The sequence below is a fragment of the Chamaea fasciata genome, unplaced genomic scaffold (genome assembly GCF_029207755.1).
Source record: "Chamaea fasciata isolate MVZ Bird 193981 ecotype frontalis unplaced genomic scaffold, bChaFas1.0.hap1 SCAF_27, whole genome shotgun sequence".
NCBI lineage: Eukaryota > Metazoa > Chordata > Aves > Passeriformes > Sylviidae > Chamaea > Chamaea fasciata.
In genome coordinates, this window is record NW_027094112.1 from 5,325,172 (window position 1) to 5,345,657 (window position 20,486).

Sequence of the window (20,486 nt, forward strand, 5' to 3'; positions counted from 1 at the left end):
GGCTGTCCCCTCCTGTCCCCTCCTGTCCCCTCCTGTCCCCTGTGCGTGTCCCCCCCAGTCCCCCTTTGTCCCCGCGGCGCCCCCCGGGCCCGGCCCGCAGCGCGGGACAACGGCTCCGCCTGGCGGACACGGCGGGAACTGCGCCGCGCCTCGGGACCGAGGGTTCGCGTCCCGGTACCGCCGGTACCGACGGGACCGAGGGTTCGAGCCCCGGGACCGCCGGTACCAACGGGACCGAGGGTTCCAATCCCGGTACCGCCGGTACCGACGGGACCGAGGGTTCGAGCCCCGGGACCGCCGGTACCAACGGGACCGAGGGTTCCAATCCCGGTACCGCCGGTACCGACGGGACCGAGGGTTCGAGTCCCGGTACCACCGGTACCAACGGGACCGAGGGTTCGAGTCCCGGTACCGCCGGTACCAACGGGACCGAGGGTTCCAATCCCGGTACCGCCGGTACCAACGGGACCGAGGGTTCGCGTCCCGGTACCGCCGGTACCAACGGGACCGAGGGTTCGAGCCCCGGGACCGCCGGTACCAACGGGACCGAGGGTTCCAATCCCGGTACCGCCGGTACCAACGGGACCGAGGGTTCGAGCCCCGGGACCGCCGGTACCAACGGGACCGAGGGTTCCAATCCCGGTACCGCCGGTACCAACGGGACCGAGGGTTCGAGCCCCGGGACCGCCGGTACCAACGGGACCGAGGGTTCCAATCCCGGTACCGCCGGTACCGACGGGACAGAGGGTTCGAGTCCCGGTACCGCCGGTACCAACGGGACCGAGGGTTCGAGTCCCGGTACCGCCGATACCAACGGGACAGAGGGTTCGAGTCCTGGTACCGCCGGTACCAACGGGACCGAGGGTTCGAGTCCTAGTACCGCCGGTACCACCCGGGATCGAGGGTGCGAGTCCCGGTACCGCCGGTACCAATGGGACCCGGGGGAAAGAGGGAGGAAAATGTGAAATGGGAAAGGAGAGGGAATGGGAAAAGGGCGGGAATGGGGATGGGAATAAGAACAGGAACGGGAATGAAAACCGGAGTGGGAATAGGAATAAATAGGACTAGGAATAAGAATAGGGACAGGGATAAATAGGAACAGGAAGGCACAGGAAGAGGAATAAGGATGTGTAGGAAGGACAGGAATACGAGTAGGAATAGGATTAGGAGTTGGAATAGGAATGGGTAGGAATAGAAATAAGAGCGGGAACAGGAAAAAGATGAGCAGAAATAGAAATAACAGAAAGAGAAAGAGAAAAGAAATGGAAATAGTAGAAACAGAAAGGCAGAAACACACAGAGCAGAGGCGAATCCCCAGGGGAAGCAGGAGGCCCCGCAGGAGGCCGAGCGTGACCCCAAAGCCTCGGGAACGGCCCGGCCTCGCTTCCCACACGGGAATCGGAGCCGGGGATTCGAGGAATTCTTTCCGAGGGGACAGAAGCGTCTGGGACCAGCCCAGCCCCGGGAGCCGCGCCGGGATTCCCTGCCAGGGTTCCCAGGGTCCCCGGGAGCCGCCGGGACATCCGCAGGTCCCCGGGCGGGCTGTCGCCCTCCAGCCGGGCTGTCGCCAGGGCTGGCCCCCGCCGGGAGCGGCGTCCGCGGCAGGAAAAGCCGGTTGTGGAGCTGCAGGGGCAGCGGGGGAGCGGGGAGCGGGTCCGGCCGGTCCCTGAGCAGTCCCCGAGCAGTCCGGGGCTGGGAGCTCCGCAGCCGCCGGAACCTGTGGACCCCAAATTCGGGAGCTCACGGATGGGGACACCGGCGCAGTGGGGGGGGACAGAAGTCGCCGTTCTAGGGCACCTGAGGGGTCTCTGGGCGGGGAGCAAGCTCCGGTCAGCACCCCCCGAGTGTCCCCTGTGTCCCCCACAGGTCTGGGGGTGCCCCCCTAAGGCGGGAGGGACCCCCCCAGGATGAAGGGTTTCCCCCCATGTCCCCCCAAGGCTGTAGGGCCCCCCCGTGTCACCCCCCGGGAGTCCCCGCGTGTCCCCCCAGCCCCGTCACGGCCGCGGGGGTTGGGCTTGGGGGGGTCCCCGAGCGGCCCCCCCCCCCCACGCCCCCCGAGCATCTTTGGGTCAATGGCGTCACCTCGTGGCCTTTGGGGGCAATGACACCGCGGAGGTGACGTCACTGATGTCACCGGGGGCGCGAGGGGCGGGGCCGGGGCGTGGGGACAGGGGACAGGGGACAAGGGATGGGGACAGGGGATGGGGACAGGGAACGGGGCACAGGGGACAGGGAGGTCCCTGTGCCAGAGCCCGGTGCCACCGCCGGCAGCGCTGCCCGTGATGTCCCTGTTGCCGTCACTCTTTCCAGTGACACAGGGGCACGGGGACATCGGGAGGGGACACAGGACATCCTGCAGCCCCCCCAGCCCAACCCAGCCCAGCCCCGGATTTCCCGGTGCGGTGGGAGCGCTGCGGTTGCTCCCGGTGACCTTTGCCGGGGTCGGCAAGGTGACAACAGCGGCGGCCGCCACCCCCCCGGGCAGGGAAGTGGCAGCGATGTCGCGGCTGCGGTGGCGTCCCCACGGCCACCGCGGTGTCCCCGTCCTGTCACCGCGGGGGCGGGACTGTCCCACGGCCCCGCCCCGTGTCACTCTCGGGGTCCTGATGTGACCTCCTGCCATAGGGGGGACGGGGACATCCATGGGGGGGTCTCACCCCATAAGGGGCCCTAATTTGGGGGTCCCATCCCTCCTGGGGGGTCCCATCCTATGGAGGGGTCTCACTCCATAAGGGGCCCTAACTTTGGGGTCCCATCCCGTGGGGGGGTCCCATTCCAAAGAGGTGCCAGGTAGGGGGGTGGCACCCCGGGGGGACTAGGGCGGGAAGAAGAGGGGGAATTGGGGAGGGGGCCGCGGGGAGGGGGTCCGGCAGGGGTGTGGCTCTGAGGGTGACACGGCTGTCCCCAGGCGCGCCCGCCCCTCCCGGCCCCGCACACCTGCGCCCTCAGGTACCTGCTCTACCCCCCAGGAGCGCGCGGCCCCCTTAAGGGGCGTGCCCGGAAGATTCGTAGCCACGCCCCCACCCCACCCCACCACGCCCCCTTCCCCCTCCCCGCGCGCACCGGTCCCGGTGGGGCGGCAGGGCGGGTACGGCGGCCGGTGCGGGACATGGCGCGGCGCCGCCGGCTGCTGCCGCCGCCCCTGCCGGGGCTGCTGCTGGGGCTGGGCCCGGTGCTGCTCGGAGCCGCCGCCGCCTTCAACCTGGACCGCACCTTCCCCGTGCTCAAGGAGGGCCCCGCCGGAGCCCTGTTCGGCTTCTCGGTAGCGCTGCACCGGGAGGAGAGCGAGCGGCGGGAGCGCAGCCTGTGAGCGCGGGGGGCGAGCCCCGGGGGGGGCACCGGAGCTGCGGGCCCCGCGCGCTGCGGGAGGGACACGGGAGGGTCACCTGGGAGAGGGGGGGGGGTCCTCGGTGGTCGGGATCCCGGTGGGGCGGAGGAGGGTGAGACAGCGCTTTACCTGTGAGCGGGGGAGTCCCCGGGGAGTCGGGGGTCCCCGTTAGGGTCGGAGTCCCCCGTGGGGTGGGGAGAGGTCCCCGTAGGGGGGGCGAGGAGCCCCCCCTTGGGATGAGGGTCCCACGTGGGGAGGGGTCCCTGTGGAACAGCAGTGGGGGGGGTGCTTTTTTGGGGGCGGGTGGGATCCGTGTTCCGTGTCAGGGCAAAGGTGCCGAGCCCGCGGGGGCGCACCTGGAGGGGGGGGGTACCCGGGGGTCCCGGGTGGGCACGGGGGGGGTCCCAGAGCCCAGGTGAGGCGGGGTCCGCGCTCCTCAGTTGGTGCTCGGCGTGGGGGGGGGTCTCCCCTGCTCGTGGCGGGGGTCCCACCCTGACCCCCCCGCCTCATTCCCCGCGCCCTCAGTGGGGTCCCGGTGACACGGGGGGTGGGGCTGGCAGCACCGTGTGTCCCCCCGTGTGTCCCCCCCGGTGGGCTGGGAGCCCCACAGCCCCTCCGAGAGCGGGGTCCCACCCTGGGGGGGCTCACGGAGCCCCCGGTGCCCCCCCGGGCTGCGGCCGGCCCCGGTGAGCGGCGCCGGGAACCTGCCGGACTGTGGTTCCTGCCGCCACGGGGGGACAAAACCCCGACAAAAAAGCCCTTTTCAGCCGGGGCAGTGGCCGTGCCACCGCACCGCTGTCACCCGCTGTGCCCCCCCCGCGCTGTCCCCCCCAATCCCTGTCCCCCACCCCTCCCGGCCGGGAATTCCCGTCCGTTGCCGCAGGGGCTGGGCTGGGTGGGATTTTTATCCCTCAAGGACACAGGTTTTTGCTGGATCGGCTCTCCCGGCTGCGGGGCGGGGGCTTTGGGAGACCCCCAGGGATCCCGATTTTCCCCGGGGGGGGGGGGGGGCAGCAGCTGCCGGGTGCAGGCATGTGCCGCTCCGCATTCCAGGGATGCATTTCGGCCCCGCCGTGGGATGGGGAGTTGTTGTTGCTCCTGTGCGGGAGGGAGCGCAGCCCTTCCCCGGGGGGGTGCGGGACCCCCCCCCTGCCCTGGGGGACACTCGGGACCCCCCCACGGCCGGGTCCTGCCCGCTCCGGGGGGCACCGGCCGGGGGTCGCGGCTGCCACCGGGACAGGTCGGTTCGTGTCGTCCCGAAAACGGCCCCGGGGTTTGTTGGTTTTTTTTTGGGGGGGGGGGGGCTGTGACAGGGACCGGCCGCCCCCACAACTGCGCCGCGTGTCCCGGCGTGTCCCGGCGTGTCCCGGCGTGTCCCGGCGGGTCCCGGCGGGTCCCGGCTGCCGGGAAAAGATTCGGAGCCGGAACCCCCCCCGGGAATTCGGGCCCCGTTCCCCCGGAGCCTCCGCTGCCCGTGCGGGGGGCCGGGAATGGCGCGGGGTTCTCCCCGTCCCGGGTTCGGGGTGTCCCGGGTTTGGGGTGTCCCCGGGCGTTAGATGTTCCCGGGTTTGGGGTGTCCCAGGTTTGGGGTCCCCCCGGTTTAGGGTGTCTCGGGTTTTGGGGTGTCCCAGGTTTGGGGTCCCCCCGGTTTAGGGTGTCTCGGGTTTTGGGGTGTCTCGGGTTTTGGGGTATCCCAGGTTTGGGGTCCACCCGGTTTAGGGTGTTCCCGGGTTTTGGGGTGTCCCAGGTTTGGGGTCCACCCGGTTTAGGGTGTTCCCGGGTTTTGGGGTGTCCCAGGTTTGGGGTGTCGGGGCAGAGGGGCCCCGTACAGCCCCGGGGGTCGCGGCCCGGTGCCGGGTGGAGGCTGCGGTGCCCTGTGCTCGCAGGTGCAGGGTGGGGACAGGAAAGGGACACTTCCTGCCGCCGCCAGCCCCCATTGGCCGCGCGGGACGGGAGGGGGGGTCCCGTGCTTTTTTTGGGGTGGGGGGTGGGAGTGCCCGAGTGGGGAGTGGGATCGGGGGGATGCGCCGAAATTCCCGAATTCCGGGTGGGGTTCCCGGAGTCGGGGGGGGTCAGGCGGGCCCGGGGCGATACCGGATCCCCCCCCCCCCCGCCCCGCTTTGCCCATACAAAGGTTTTGTTTGCTCGCTCCTCCCCGGCCAGGTGAGCGCGGGCTGGAACGCGGGGCCCTTATCAGCCCCGCCGAGATTAGGGAGCTCCGGCCGCTCCCTCCGAGTCCAGCCCAGGTGGGCTCGGAGGTGACCCGTCGGGGAAACTGAGGCACGGCAGGTCCGTTCCAGGAAGGCCGAAGAACAAAAATCCGCAGCCGTGGGGGGGGAGGCAGCCCCACATGTGGGTTTGGGGCCGTGCCCGGGGCTCGGGGGTCCCTGGCTCCAGCTGCCTGGTGAGCAGAGCGCTCTCCTTCCTGGCCGCGTTCCCGGCCTTCCCTCCCCCCCGGGCTGGGTTTTTTTGCGGATTGCTGGAGCTGGCTGAGCTCCCCCAGCCTTGGCCCGGGTCCGCCGGGGTCCTGCGGCTGCTCGGCGGGAGGGGGGGGCCGTCTGTCCGTCCATCCGTCCATCGCTCCCTCTCCCAGCTCCTCCCCAGGTGGATTTTTCAGCTCGGGGACGCCCCCCCCCCCCCATGGCAAACACAGCGGCAGAAATTTGGGGGGCGGGTCGCGATCTGGAGCATCCTCCCCCCCCCCCCCCCCAACCTCTGCCCGCTCCTCCCCTCCCCGCCCGGCTGCTCTCTGGGGGGGGGGGGGGGCTGCACCCCCTGTCCCAGACCTCGCTGAGGTGTCCGGGGGGGGATCCTGTGCCATCCTCACTCCTCACCTCTCCCAGCTCTGGGGGGGAGCGCAGTTTGGGGTCCTGGTGGTCGGGCCCCCCCCACAGCCCCCCACTCCAGGCTCAGCCAGCGCTTCCATCCAGCCCCCCCCGGCCTCCATCCAGCCCCCCCCCGTTTTTCAGGGCGGATTAGGACGGAGCACGGCCTCACATTCCTGCCTCCCTCCCTCCCCGGCCTCCCCCTCGTGCCGCTGTTTGTCCATCCCCGGCCTAATCCCAACTCCCCGTCCCCCCCCCACCCCGCCGGGACCGGTGCCACAAACCGGCCCCGACCCCCCCAGAACCCAAACTCCGCATCCCGGGGGATCCCCTCGACTCCCGCCCGGGCTGGGGGCGCCCCTGGGTGTCGCCGCCCCGGTGGGACCCCTGGTCCCGCCCCCCCCCTTTTCCCGGAGCTGCGGGTGGGCTGCCGTGCCGGGAATCTTGGCTGCAGGCGGCGGGATGCCGGAGCTGCCTGGCCTGGGTGGGCTCCGGGACCCGCGGGACCACCGGGGGAGCCTGGGGGGCACCTCCGGGGGCTGCAGCTCCCGCTGTGGGGACCCCCCCCCTCCAGCTGTGAGTCACAGCAGCTGCCCTGAGTCACTTCCCCCCCAGGTAAGAGGGGACAATGGTGCCCCTTGTGCCCCCCCCGGGAGCTGGGGGGGGGCAGATTCCTTCGTGCCGAGCTGGCAGAGGCATCGCCCCCCCGGTTCCCTTTCCAGCCCCCCCGTCCTGGCGTTCCTGCGGGGAGCAGCCCCCCCTTTGTGTGTCTGTCCCCCCCCCCCCGCCCCACACCTGACTCAGCCTGCCCGGGGGGGTCCCGGCGTGCCGGGGCGGGGGCTGCCCCGGGGCCCCGCATTCCTGCTGCGCCTGGGCTTTGAGTCAGCTCCCGGCCCGCCCGGACGTGCCCGCTCCGCCGGGCCCGCATCGCTCGGCTTGTCCCGCCGCTCCCCGCCCGCCGGCGCTGCCCCGGGGTCGGCGGGACACGGCCCTGTCCCCTGGCTGCGGGATGGGGACAGCGGGACACGGCCCCGGGGACAGCGGGACACGGCTCTGTCCCCTGGCTGCGGGATGGGGACAGCGGGACACGGCCCCGAGGACAGCGGGACACGGCTCTGTCCCCTGGCTGCGGGATGGGGACAGCGGGACACGGCCCCGGGGACGGCGGGACACGGCTCTGTCCCCTGGCTGCGGGATGGGGACAGCGGGACACGGCCCCGAGGACAGCGGGACACGGCTCTGTCCCCTGGCTGCGGGATGGGGACAGCGGGACACGGCCCCGAGGACAGCGGGACACGGCTCTGTCCCCTGGCTGCGGGATGGGGACAGCGGGACACGGCCCCGGGGACGGCGGGACACGGCTCTGTCCCCTGGCTGCGGGATGGGGACAGCGGGACACGGCCCCGGGGACGGCGGGACACGGCTCTGTCCCCTGGCTGCGGGATGGGGACAGCGGGACACGGCCCTGTCCCCTGGCTGCGGGACGGGGACAGCGGGACACGGCCCCGGGGACAGCGGGACATGGCCCTGGTGGCTCTGCTGGGGACAGGTGTTACACCTGTGCCTCGGGATCAGCTCCGGGTGCCCTGTCCTGTGCAGTGTCATCCTCGTGTCCTGTGTCCCCTCCACGTCCCAGGTGCCACATCCTGGGTGCCGTGTCCCCCCATGTCCCCCCGTGTCCCGGGTGCCATGTCCTGGGCACCGTGTCCCCCGTGTCCGGGGTGCCGTGTCCTGGGCACCGTGTCCCCCCGTGTCCTGGGTGCCGTGTCCCCCCATGTCCCCCCGTGTCCCGGGTGCCATGTCCTGGGCACTGTGTCCCCCCGTGTCCTGGGTGCCGTGTCCCCCCCATGTCCTGGGCGCCGTGTCCCCCCGTGTCCTGGGTGCCGTGTCCCCCCTGTGTCCGGGGTGCCGTGTCCCCCGTGTCCTGCGTGCCGGAGCGCGGCACTTCCTCCCCAGCACAGCCACCTCCAGGCCATTGTCCCCGCGCTCCCCAAGGACTTCCCGGCGGAAAGGCCGGTCCTTCCGGAACCTTCCAGCCATGCCAGCTCCCCGTGCCAGCCCCGCGGCGCCTCGCCCGGGGTCCCCGACATCTTCCCTTGGGGCACCCCCGGCCCGGAGTGCCGATGTCCCCCCGGGGCACCGCCGTGACCCTCGGGATCAGGGGTGTCCATCTGTCCCGGGTCAGGGGTGTTTGTTTGGGAATGAGGGGTGTCTTGGGGTGGCGGGTGTCCGTTTCTCTGGGATGAGGGGTGTCTGTCCTGGATAAGGAGTGTCCGTCTGTCCCAGATAAGGGATGTTTGTCCGGGATTAGGGCTGTCTGTCTGTCTGTCCTGGATTCGGGATGTCCATCCCGGATGAGGGGTACCTGCTTGCCCCAGATGCGGGCTGTCCATCCCAGCTGAGGGCAGTCTGTCTGTCCTGAATGAGGGGTGTCCATCCCAGATGAGGGGTGTTTGTCTGGGATGAGGGGTGTCCGTTTGTCCCACGTGCGGGGTGTCCGTTTGTCTTGGGTTGGGGCCATCTGTCTGTCTGTCCTGGCTGCCGGATCTCGGTCCCATGTCCCCTCCCCTGTCCCGGGGGTGGTGTCCCCTGTCCCGGCATGGCCTGTCCCGGGGGCTCGGCCCTGTCCGCGGGACACGCCGCAGCTGTGCCGGGGCCGCGGGGGGTCAGAGCTGGGCCGGGGGTGTCTAACCGGACCGGGGGGCCGCTGGGGGGGCTGGGCAGCCCCTCCCTCTTGTGTTCCCCACCTGCACAGCGGGGTTTCGGGGGTCACTGTCACCCCACAGGCACGGGGGGCTCAGCGGGGCTCTGGGGAGGAGTGGGGGGGGGGGCAGTGAGTCTGTCACTCTGTCCCTGAGAACATTTGGGGTCCCCGTGTCCCCTGCCAGCCCTAGGGATGGGGCTGACCCCGTTATTTGGGGTCAAACTCGGGGCGAGCAGCTGCGGTGTCCCCCGAGTGTCCCCTCCCCGGGGCACCCCAAAATGAGCTGGGGGGGGGGGGTTTGGGGGGCTGGACCTGCTGCCCCCATCACCCACCCCCGTCCCCCCCGTTCCTTCCTGCCCTCCCAGGCTGCTGGTGGGGGCCCCCCGGGACGCGGAGCTGGTGAACGGGACCCGGACGGGCGCCGTGTACGCCTGTCCCCTGAGTGCCACCACCCGCGACTGCCAGCGCCTGGCCATCGAGATCAAGGGTGGGTGACCCCCCCGGGGTGTGTGACCGCCCCAAAGCCCCCCCGGGAGCGGGGACCCCCCCTCAGGCCGGCTGTTCCCCCGCAGATGAGCCGGACAAGGCCATCATCGAGGACATGTGGCTGGGGGTGACAGTGGCCAGCCAGCGGCAGCCGCCGGGGAGGGTCCTGGTGAGTGTGGGGACACCGCGGGGCTTTGCACACCCGGACCCCGGCTCCGTGCACACCCGGATCCCGGATCCCTGCACACCCAGATCCCAGCTCTTTGCACCTTTGGGGTGTCCCCTGAACCTCAGTGTCCCTGTCCATGTCCCCAGGCCTGTGCCTGTTGCTACATGTGGGTGCTGTGGCCAATCCCTGAGCTGTTCCCTGTCCCTGAGCTGTCCCCTGTGTGTCCCCAGGCGTGTGCCCACTGGTGCACGTGTGTGCTGTGGTTGGTCCCTGAGCTGTCCCCTGAGCTGTCCCCTGTCCCTGAACTGTCCCCTGTGTGTCCCCTGTCACTGTATGTGTCCCCAGGTGTGTGCCCACTGGTACACCTGCGTGCTGTGGCCAGTCCCTGAGCTGTCCCCTGTGTGTCCCCTGTCCCTGAACTGTCCCCTGTGTGTCCCCAGGCGTGTGCCCACCGGTACACGCGCGTGCTGTGGTCGGGGGCCGAGGCCCAGCGCCGCATGGTGGGCCGGTGCTACGTGCGGGGCAATGACCTGGGGCTGGACCTGGGGGACGAGTGGCAGACGTACCACAACGAGATGTGCAACGCCAACACCGACACCGACGAGAGCGGCATGTGCCAGATGGGCGCCAGCGCCGGCTTTGGCCCCAACATCGTCTTCTTCGGGGCGCCCGGCGCCTACAACTGGCAGGGTGAGGGTGCTGGGGGGCACGGGGAGCCCTGGGGCAACCCCTTTGCCTGGGGGTCCCCCGGTTTTGGGGGTGCGTCCTTCCCCCAGGTGGCTGTGCCCCTCTGTGGGGTCTGTGCCCCCCTGTGGGGTCTGTACCCCTCTTTGGGGTCTGTGCCCCCCAATGGGGTCTGTGCCCCCCTGTGGGGTCTGTGCCCCCCAATGGGGTCTGTGCCCCCCTGTGGGGTCTGTGCCCCCCAATGGGGTCTGTACCCTCTTCCCGAGGTGCACCTGTGGGACCCCCTCCCCACTGTGGGGCTGACCCCCCCCGGCCGTGGGGCTGACCCCCTCGCCACCCCCCAGGCACAGATTACATGCTGCAGAGGGAGATGTGGGACCTGCACGACTTCTCCTACCCCAACAAGAGGAATGGCAACACCTACATAGGTGGGGGGACCCTCGAGGGGGTTTGGGGGGGGGGGAGCTCTGGGGGCTGGGGGGTCTCGGTTTGGGGCGGGGGGAGCTCTGGGGGCTGTGATTTTTGGGCGTGGATGTTAAAGGCACAGGGGACACTTAGAGACACTCGGAAGCACTCAGGGACACTTGGGGACACTTGGGGACACTTAGGAAGGGTGTGAGCCGTTCCAGGCGATATCCCGATATCCCGGGGGCTGGAGGAGCTCAGGGCGGGGGTCCCGGGGGGGCTCAGGGGGGGACACGAGGTGACCCCGGGGGGCTCAGGGGGGACTCGTGGTGACCCCGGGGGGCTCAGGGGGAACTTGTGGTGACTCCGGGGGTCTCAGGGAGGACACGAGGTGACCCCGGGGGGGCTCAGAGACGACACGAGGTGACCTCAGGGAGGACACGAGGTGACCCCGGGGGGCTCTCCTGGGGCCACGAGGTGACGCGGGGGTCCCGCAGGGTACTCGGCCGCGGTGGGCGACGCGGTGCTGCAGCAGGACGCGGTGACGCTGGTGACGGGCGCGCCACGGTTCCGGCACACGGGCGCCGTGCTGCTGCTGAGCCGCGGCGCCCGGCAGGCGCTGGAGCCAGGCCTGCTGCTGCCCGGGCCCCAGGTCGGCTCCTACTTCGGCAGCGCCCTGGCCCTGGCCGACCTCAACAACGACGGGTGAGGGGCTCGGGGGGCTCACCTGGGGTGGGGGACTCACCTGGGGCTTCCTGGGCTGGGCAGGGGGCTCACCTGGGGCTTCCTGGGGTGGGTAGGAGGCTCATCTGGGGCAGGCGGCTCACCTGGGGATCACCCGGGACTCACCTGAGGCTTCCTGGAGGGCACCTGGGCTGGGATCTGAGGGTGGGAGGGGGTCTTACTTAGGATATCCCAAAGCTCAGGTGGGCTTGGACCCCCAAGTTCCCAAGGGTGGGGGATCTCACCTGGGAAACCCCACAGCTACCAGGGGTGGGGGTCTCCCCTGGGCCACCCCGTCTCCCCCGGGATCTCCGTGGGGTCCCAGCTCTGGCACGGGGGGATGTTGTTTTTGGGGGGGTCAGTCACATTTCCCCATCTCCGGGCTGTCCCCCCCCCACTTCGGGCGTGCGGGGTGGGGGCCGTGTCACCTCGCCAGCCCCTCCCTGTCCCCACCGTCCCCGCAGGTGGCAGGACCTGCTGGTGGGGGCCCCGCACTACTTCGAGCGGAAGCAGGAGGTGGGGGGCGCGGTGTTCGTGTACATGAACGAGGCCGGGGGCTTCCCCCGCCTGCCCAGCCTGGTCCTCACCGGGTCCAGCCACTCGGGCTTCGGCTTCGCCCTGGCCAGCCTCGGCGACGTCAACCAGGACGGCTTCCAGGGTGAGATTTGGGGGGCTTCAGGGTGGGGAGATGCTTTTTGGGGGCGTGAGGGGGGTCCCTGGAGAGGTTTGGGGTCTTGATTGTCCCACTATTTCTGGGCACGTCAACCAGAACGGCTTCCAGGGTGAGATTTGGGGGGCTCCGGGGTGGGGAGACCCTTTTGGGGGCGTGGGGGAGTCTCTGCAGAGGTCTGGGGTCCTGATTGTCCCGTTATTCCCTCTGTCCATCCCTCCCTCCTGCTGTGCTGGGTGTGTGGGGTCTCACAGGAACGGGGGGGATGTGGCCTGGCTGTGTTTGGGGGTCTCAGGGGGGCTGACCCTGCTCTTGTCCCTGTCCCCCCCACCCCAGACATCGCCGTGGGGGCTCCATTCGAGGGGCCTGGCAAGGTTTACATCTACCACAGCAGCGCCGAGGGGCTGCGGGACCGGCCCCGGCAGGTAACGGCCTGAGGGGGTGGGCTGGGCCCCCCGGGGTCAGGGGGGCTTTGGGTGAGACCCCCCCAGACCCCAAATCTGGGGGGCACGCAGTGGGTTCATCCCTGAATTGAGCTCTGGGTGGGACCCCCGTGCCTGTCGCTGTAGGACGCGAGAGAAGGATGAGAGGCTCCAAATGTTTCAGAATTCAAAGAGCACAGAGAGAAGGCTTTTGTTGTTTAATTCTCACTGCCTTTTGTAAGGTGTTCCCGCACGGACTGACCATGGCTGGTGAACAGGAACCTCTCTCATCCCATTGGTTAATTAGACAAACAGCAAAACAAAACCTGGAGAAAGGTTGTTTCGGGAGAGTTGTTGGCCAAGATTGTTTTGAGGAGAAGCTTTCTTGAGAAACTTTTTCCTTGGGGAGGAAAAGTCAGCAGCTGCCAGCAGGGCTGAAATCTCTGAGACGCACAAACATCCAGCCCCACATCTGTCCCCGTCTCCACATCCAGGTGATCAGCGGGTCCGAGCTGGGCCCCGCCCCGATCCCGACCTTTGGGTACTCCCTGAGCGGGGGCCTGGACATGGATGGGAATTCCTACCCTGACCTGCTGGTGGGCAGCCTGAGCGAGCATGTCGTCCTGCTCAGGTATGGGGACAGGGGACAGGGGACAGGTGTCCTGTCCCCCCCGGGGCGGGCACAGAGCACGGGGTGGGGGGCTCAGCCAGCCCCAATCCCTGCCCAGAGCCCGGCCCGTCATCAACATCCTGGACAAGACGTTCACGGTGACGCCCGGCAAGGTGGACCCTGCCCAGTGCACGCCCAAGTCCTGGTGAGTGCCCCCAGGGTGTCCCCGGTGTCCCCGTGGTGCTGGTGGCAGCCCCGGCTCGGCTCACGGCCCCTTTGTCCCCACACAGCATGACGGTGACCTTGTGCTTCTCCTACAACCAGAGCGCGGGGGACCCCAGCTACAGCGAGAGGATCAGTGAGTGGGGGGGACACGGGGGACATGGGGGGCACGGGGACAGCTGGGGGGGTGTTGGACACCTCGTGCTGTCCCCCAGCCCTGCAGTACACGCTGGAGGCCGACAAGGACCGGCACCCGCCCCGGGTCAGGTTCTGGGGGTCCCAATCCGCCACCTACACCGGGGAGTTCTCCATGCCTGACACCCGCTGCCAGTCCCAGGAGCTGCTGCTGCTGGTGAGCGTTCCTCCCTCCTTCCATCCCTCCGTCCATCGGTTCATCCATCCATGGATCCATCCCTCCATCCCTCCATCCCTCCATCCCTCCATCCCTCCATCCCTCCATCCCTCCATCCCTCCATCCCTCCATCCCTCCATCCCTCCATCCCTCCATCCCTCCATCCCTCCATCCCTCCATCCCTCCATCCCTCCTTCCCTCCTTCCCTCCTTCCCTCCTTCCCCTCCTTTCCCCCTTTCCCTCCCTCCCTCCGCTCCCTCCCTGTCTCCCTCTCCCCATCCCTGAGGGGTCTCTGGGGTCTCTCCCTGGGCTGGCAGCAGCCGAGGGGGACCCCAGACATGGCCGGGGGACCTGTGTGTGACTGTCACCCCCCGTGCAGGACAATGTCCGGGACAAGCTGCACCCCATCGTGCTCTCCATGAACTACTCCCTGCTGGAGAGGCCCAGAACCTTCCGGCTGGGCCCCCACTCCCTGGACCCCTTCCCCGTCCTCAACCAGGACCAGCCCCACGAGAACGAGACCAAGGTCTGAGGACACACCGGGGTGTCCTGGGGGTCACAGGGACACAGGGGACATGCTGGGGGGTCACAGGGGGTCACAGGGGACATGCTGGGTTGTCCTGGGGGTCACAGGGGACACGCCGGGGTGTCCCAGGGACTCAGGGGACACGCTGGGGTGTTCCGGGGTGTCCCAGGGACTCAGGGGACACGCTGGGGTGTCCTGGGGGTCACAGGGACTCAGGGGACACGCTGGGGTGTCCCGGGGTGTCCCAGGGACTCAGGGGACGTCCCTGTCCCTGCAGATCGAGTTCCAGAAGGAATGTGGCTCCGACAACCAGTGCTACAGCAACCTCCAGCTGCAGAGCAGCTTCGTCACCGAGCAGAACCAGCCGCTGCCCAGGTGCCACCCTGCCTGTCCCCTCGTCGCCCCGGGGCTGTCCCCGTCCCCCCGAGCTGTCCCCGTCCCCGGCTGACCCCGCGGTCCCCCGCAGGACGAACGGCGCCCAGGTGCTGCAGTACAGCCGGGACGTGCGGAAGCTGCACCTGAGCGTCAACATCACCAACGCCCCCCGCGCGCCCTGGGACGGCGAGGACGCCCACGAGGCGCTGCTGAACGTCACCGTGCCCGCCAGCCTGCTGCCCTCCTCCGTGCGCCCGGTATGAGGGGACACCCTGGGGTCCCCGAGTGTCCCCAGGGGCCGGCTGGGCTCGGCCAGCGTGTCCCTGAGCCCTCTTGTCCTCCCCAGAGCGGGGCCTGCACTTTTGGGGAGACGGTGCTGTGCGAGCTGGGGAACCCCTTCAAGAGGAACCAGAGGGTGAGGGGTGTCCCCAGATGTCCCCTGGCTGTCCCCAGCCCTTCGCGGGAGGCTCAGCGGGTCTGGCTAAACTGCGCCGTGTCCCCGCCGTGTGCAGGCAGAGCTGACCATCACCTTCGAGGCCATCGGGATCACGCTGGACACACGGGAGGTGGACGTGTGGCTGGACCTGTCCACGTGAGTGGGAGGGCACACGGGGACACGGGGACACGGGGATGGTCCCGTTTGGGGCGGGGCAGATGCCAATCCCGCCACCCCGGCAGGCAAAGCACCCAGGAGGATCTGCAGCCGGTGCTGGCCAAGCTGCTGGTGGATTACAGCATCCAGTCCTCGCTGAGCATGTGAGTGTTCCCTCCAGTGTCCCCTCTGTGTCCCCACAGCCCCTCCGTGTCCTGTCCGCCCTGTGTCCCTCTCTGTGTCCCCTCCATTCCCCCCACCCGTGTCCGGCTGTGCCAGCCCCCCGTGTGCCAGCCATGGGCCGTCCCCCGTGGCCCTGACGCCGTCCCCAATGTCCCCGATGTCCCCAATCCCGTCCCCAGAGCGTCCTCCCACATCCAGTCCTACTTCAGCGGGGCCGTGGTGGGCGAGTCGGCCATGAAACAGGAGCAGGACGTGGGCAGCGCCCTCACCTTCGACTTCCAGGTGGGCGAGCCCCGCAGGGAGGATTTGGGAATGCGGGAGAAGGATTTAGGAAGGCCGGAAGAAGGATTTGGGAATATGGGAGGGAGGAGGATTTGGGAATGCAGGAAGGGAGGATTTGGGAATACGGGAGGAGGATTTGGGAATGCCGGGCTCCACCTGCCCACAGGTGACCACCAAGGGCGAGTCCCTGGGCACGCTGGGCACCATCCTGCTGGGCTTCGAGTGGCCCTACGAGATTCCCAACGGGAAGTGGCTCCTGTACCCAACCGAGATCCTGGTGAACGGCAACGCCTCGTGTCACCCCCCCGGGGCTGTCGTCAACCCCCTCAACCTCTCCGTGAGTCACCGGGGTCAGGCTACACCTTTCCCGACCCACAGGTGGGGCAGCTGGGAGGCGTTTTAAAGAGTTTTATTCCGTTTTGAGTCTCATGTGAAGGGTGAGGCAGGACAGGTGTGATAATTCACGCCAACACAGTCGGAAGCCAAAGTATTTCCTAATTACAATACATTCTAGGTGTTTTCATAGTAGGTATTTGTATGGAAACTTTTTGTTTGATTTCAAAAATTCTCTTTAAAAATCCATTTCCCACAGCCCAGGCTCTGATTGTGCTCGGCACTGGTGTGGCCGCAGCGTGTCTGTGTCCAGCTCTGGGTGTCTCAGTTCAAGATGGACATTGAGTGCAGTGTCCAGTTTAGGATGGACACTGAGTGCAGTGTCCAGTTTAGGATGGACGTTGAGTGCTGTGTCCAGTCTAGGATGGACACTGAGAATCTTTAACACACCCAGAGGAGGCCACGAGGCCGGTGAGGGGCTGGGAACACAAACCCTGTGAGGAACAACTGGGGTTGTTTATCCTGGAGAAAAGGCGACCCAGAGGTGACCTGATCACTCCCCACAACTCCCTGAAAGGTGGCTGTGGCCAGGTGGGGTCGGTCTCTCTCTCCAGCAGCACTGACAGAACGAGAGGACACAGCCTCGAGCTGCACCGGGGGAAACACAGGCTGGATATCAGGGGAAAGTTTTTTACAGAAAGGGTGATAAAGCACAGGAACGGTCTGCCCGGGGAGGTGGCGGAGTCGCCCTCCCTGGGTGTGTTTAACAAAAGACTCGATGTGGCACCGGTGCCATGGTTTAGTCGAGGTGTTGGGGCTGGGTTGGGCTTGATGACCCTGGAGGTCTCTTCCAACCTGGGGATTCTGTGTGTGCCCCCAGCTCCTGCAGGACCAGGCTCCCTCCCGGCACAGACGGGAGCTGGAGCCCCCCGAGCCGGGGGAGCCTCCGGTCACTCTGGCCACCGGCCGGCGCCCGAGGTCCGAGGCCGTGCTGGTGAGTGGGGGGGGTCCAGGGGGTGTCCAGCAGAGCGTGTCCCCCCCAGCCCGGGGTCACTGTGGTGACCCCCGTGTCCCCCCCAGAGCTGCTCGGCGGGCACGGCACGCTGCGTGTGGTTCGAGTGTCCCCTGCTGCACACGCAGCTCCCCTCCATCTTCAGCCTGCGGGCCCGTGTGTGGAACAGCACCTTCATCGAGGTCAGTGTCCTCGGGGTGGGCTCCAACGGGGCCCCCCGAGGCTGCCCGCGAGGTGGCACCCAGCCCTGTGTGTCCCCGTTGTCACCCGGGTCCCCTCTCCATCCGTGTGTCCCGCGTCATCATCCATGTCCCCACCATCATCCGTGTGCTCCCCTCCCTCATCTGTGCCTTGTCACCTGTGTGTGTCCCTGTCCACCCTCCTCGTGTCCCTGCCTGTCCCTGTCCCTGTCCTTGTCACCTGTGTGTGTCCCTGTCCACCCTCCCAGTGTCCCTGCCCATCCCTGTCCCTGTCCTTGTCACCTGTGTGTGTCCCTGCCCATCCCTGTCCTTGTCACCCGTGTGTCCCTGTCCACCCTCCCCGTGTCCCTGCCCATCCCTGTCCTTGTCACCCGTGTGTCCCTGTCCATCCTCCCAGTGTCCCTGCCCATCCCTGTCCTTGTCACCCGTGTGTCCCTGTCCATCCTCCCCGTGTCCCTGCCCATCCCTGTCCTTGTCACCCGTGTGTCCCTGTCCATCCTCCCAGTGTCCCTGCCCATCCCTGTCCTTGTCACCTGTGTGTCCCTGTCCCTGAGCCATGTCCCCCGCTGTCCCCAGGAGTTCCGGGACTTTGACCGTGTCAAGGTGACGGGCACGGCCACGCTGTTCCTGCGCTCGCAGGTGCCCACCATCAGCATGAGGAACCACACGGTGCGGGTGAGCCACACCGGGGCCTTCACCGGGGCAGACTGGGCGGGACTGGGGCAAACTGGGGCGGGACTGGGGCCTCTGGAGCCCCAACGAGACCCTTCCCCACTCTCCCAGTTCTCCGTGGACGTGGACTCGGAGCTGCAGGAGGAGCAGCCGGCCGAGATCGCGCTCTGGCTGGTGCTGGTGTCGGTGGCAGCCGGGCTGCTGCTGCTGGGGCTCATCATCCTCCTCCTCTGGAAGGTGAGCGGGGTCCCAAATCCCCTTCCCGGGCTGCAGGAGCTGCGCTGAGACCTGACGGGCTCGTGTCACCCGCGGCTGTCCCCTCCCTGCCTGCCCGGAGAGGGACTGGAATATTGTCCCCACCCTGCTGGAAGGTGCCCCCTGTGGGTGGCAGGTGCCCCCCAGGTGAGAGGTGCCCTCCCGGGAGGAAGATTCCCGGCTGGAGAGGGATGAGGAAGAGGAGCAGAGACATCCCTGACGTGTCTTGGGGTGCAGAACGTTTTGGGACGTGCACCCAGAGTGGGGCTGGGCCTCCTTCCCTGTGGCTGTGCTGCAGCGACTGGGGGACCCCCCTGGGGACACCCCCAGCCCCTCGAAGCCCCTCTTTTACCCAGGAGGATCCCCCCACCCCACAGCATCCCGGGGGTGCCCCGTGGGGCATCTCCCTGCACCCACCTCCTGGGGTTGGGGGGGGTGCCCAGGAGCCCCCCCAGCCCGTGTCCCGGCCCCGCTGACCCTGTCCCCGCTGTCCCCTTCCCTGCAGTGCGGGTTCTTCCGGCGGGCCAACACCCGGGCCATGTACGAGGCCAAGGGGCAGAAGGCGGAGATGAGGATCCAGCCGTCGGAAACCGAGCGGCTCACGGACGACTACTAACGGGGGCGGGGGGCACCCCCCGTGCCCCCCCCACGCCCCCGGGCGCCGCGGGCCCCGCCGGGTAATGCCCCGTGGGGGGCCGGGCTGCGGCGGCATCTTCCTCTCCATCCTCTTCATCCTCTTCTCGTGTCGCTCTGTCCCGCAGGGTCCCCGCAGGGCTCGGCGGGGTCTCTCCAGGATCGCTGCCGCTCCCTTTGCCTCTGCTCTTGGCCGCCTCGGGGGTCTCTCTCTCCTCCCTTCTCCCTGAGCCTCTCCGGCCCCTCGCTGACCCGCTGTCCTCTCTTTTTCCCCCCCCTTTCCTTTCCCAGTGTGACTTTTTCCAGCGGACCCGCTACTACCGGATCATGCCCAAGTACCACGCGGTGCGGATCCGGCAGGAGCAGCGCTACCAGCCCGGGGGGCTCCTGCCCCGCCGCCGCCGCAAGAAGCTCTGGGTGACCAAGTGGCAGGAGCCGGACAAGTACTACTGACCCCCCGCCCCCCTCCCCGGACCCCTGCCAGGGGGGCTTCGACTTTGCACAAGTGCATCTCTCTCTCTCTCTCTCTCTTTCCCTGTCCCCCCACATCCCCTTCGGACGCGGCCGCCTCCGGCTTTGGCTCCCACAGCCCCTCCTGGGGGGCTCCCGGGGGGTTCTCGCATCTCCTCCCGGGGGGCTCCTGCATCTCCTCCTGGGGGGTTCCTGCAGCCCCTCCCGGGGGGTTTCTGCAGCCCCTCCCGGTTCTCCCGGGGGGCTTCCCGCATCTCCTCCCGGGGGGCTTCCCGCAGCCCCTCCCGGTTCTCCCGTGGGGCTCTTGCACGCTCGTGCCTTGCACGCTTGTGGGGGTGACCCCCCCCCCAAATGTGCCCCCCCCGCTCCCCAAAATTGCTGCTGGGCTCACCGAGTGCCTTCCCCCCCCGCCCCGCGCAGACACTCCGCTGGCCACGTCACTGTCCCTGTTGTCCCTGTCCCCAGCCACCCTGGGACACGTCCCGGCCCTCGGGGACACGTCCCTGCAGGTCGGGACACGCTCGCCCCCCTGCCCTCGGCGCTGGGTGCGGGACCCCTCTGCTTTCCCCCGGGGGGAGCTCAGCCCCTCCTGCGCCCCCTCCTCCTCATCCCCGACCCCCGGGGGTCTCCCCCTGCCGCTCCCCCCGTGCTCGGACGCAGCTTTGCCTTGGGGGGGGGGGTTGCAGCACTTCTGGCCGTGTCCCCCCCAGATCCCCGCCCCGGGGGTCCCTGTCCCGTCCCGGGGGTCCCTGTCCCGCCCCGCGGGGTTAAATTATTCCGTGTCTCTCCCTGTCGGTCTTTCGGTGTCCAGTCCCAGCGCCCGGTCGGTACCGGGGGGGCGGCTGGGGAAGGGGGGGTCCTGCACCCCCAGACCCCAACCCGGCCCCCCAACCCCTCCCCTCCCTTGCTCGCCGGGGCACAATAAAGCCTGGCTGTGCGATTTGTAACCTCTTGTCCCCTCCGTGTCATGGCTGGGGGGGGGGCTGCGGGTCTGGGGGGTTCTGGGGGGCAAAAAGGGGAGGGGGGGGGATGATGTACCCCGGGGGCACAGAGGGTGATGGGGGAGGGGAGTGCGGGGGTTGGGGTGGCCTCAGGACGCCCCCAAAACCCTCGGAAAGGTTCAAACCGCCCCAACCCCCCCCAAATGCCCCGAGAAGGGGTCTGGGACCCCCGAAGGGCTGATGGGAGCCCTGAATATGCAAATAAGTGCCGGTGCTGCAGCGAGGGGCGGGGTTAACCCCGGGAAGGGCGGGGCCAAGAGCAGAGCAGGCGCTGATTGGCAGCGAGGCTCACGATGATTGACAGCGGGGCGGGCAGCGTTCACTCCCCGAGGGGCGTGGCTCCCGCGATGA

General features: G+C 68.7%; 1 protein-coding gene across 2 annotated transcripts; it reads left to right on the forward strand.

Annotated features, from left to right (window-relative positions):
* The first annotated feature begins 3,086 nt into the window (after positions 1–3,086).
* ITGA3 (integrin subunit alpha 3) lies at positions 3,087–20,081 on the forward strand. Of its 2 annotated transcripts, XR_010723950.1 has the most exons (26): positions 3,087–3,306; positions 9,223–9,344; positions 9,430–9,512; positions 9,953–10,202; positions 10,541–10,624; positions 11,099–11,306; positions 11,789–11,982; positions 12,331–12,419; positions 12,911–13,047; positions 13,145–13,231; positions 13,317–13,384; positions 13,464–13,600; positions 13,980–14,126; positions 14,404–14,501; positions 14,593–14,758; positions 14,848–14,916; positions 15,014–15,093; positions 15,180–15,257; positions 15,456–15,558; positions 15,725–15,895; positions 16,772–16,885; positions 16,972–17,085; positions 17,680–17,778; positions 17,887–18,012; positions 18,536–18,707; positions 18,955–19,043. XR_010723950.1 is itself a non-coding variant. In XM_066205093.1 (25 exons), exons 1-25 carry the CDS (start codon positions 3,110–3,112, stop codon positions 19,114–19,116), a joined length of 3,183 nt encoding a protein of 1,060 aa, XP_066061190.1. In that variant the 5' UTR covers positions 3,087–3,109; the 3' UTR covers positions 19,117–20,081. The 2 variants fall into 2 exon arrangements, 1 of the variants encoding a protein (XP_066061190.1); XM_066205093.1 differs by lacking the exon at positions 18,536–18,707 and having other exon boundaries at positions 18,955–20,081.
* The last annotated feature ends 405 nt before the right edge of the window (positions 20,082–20,486 follow it).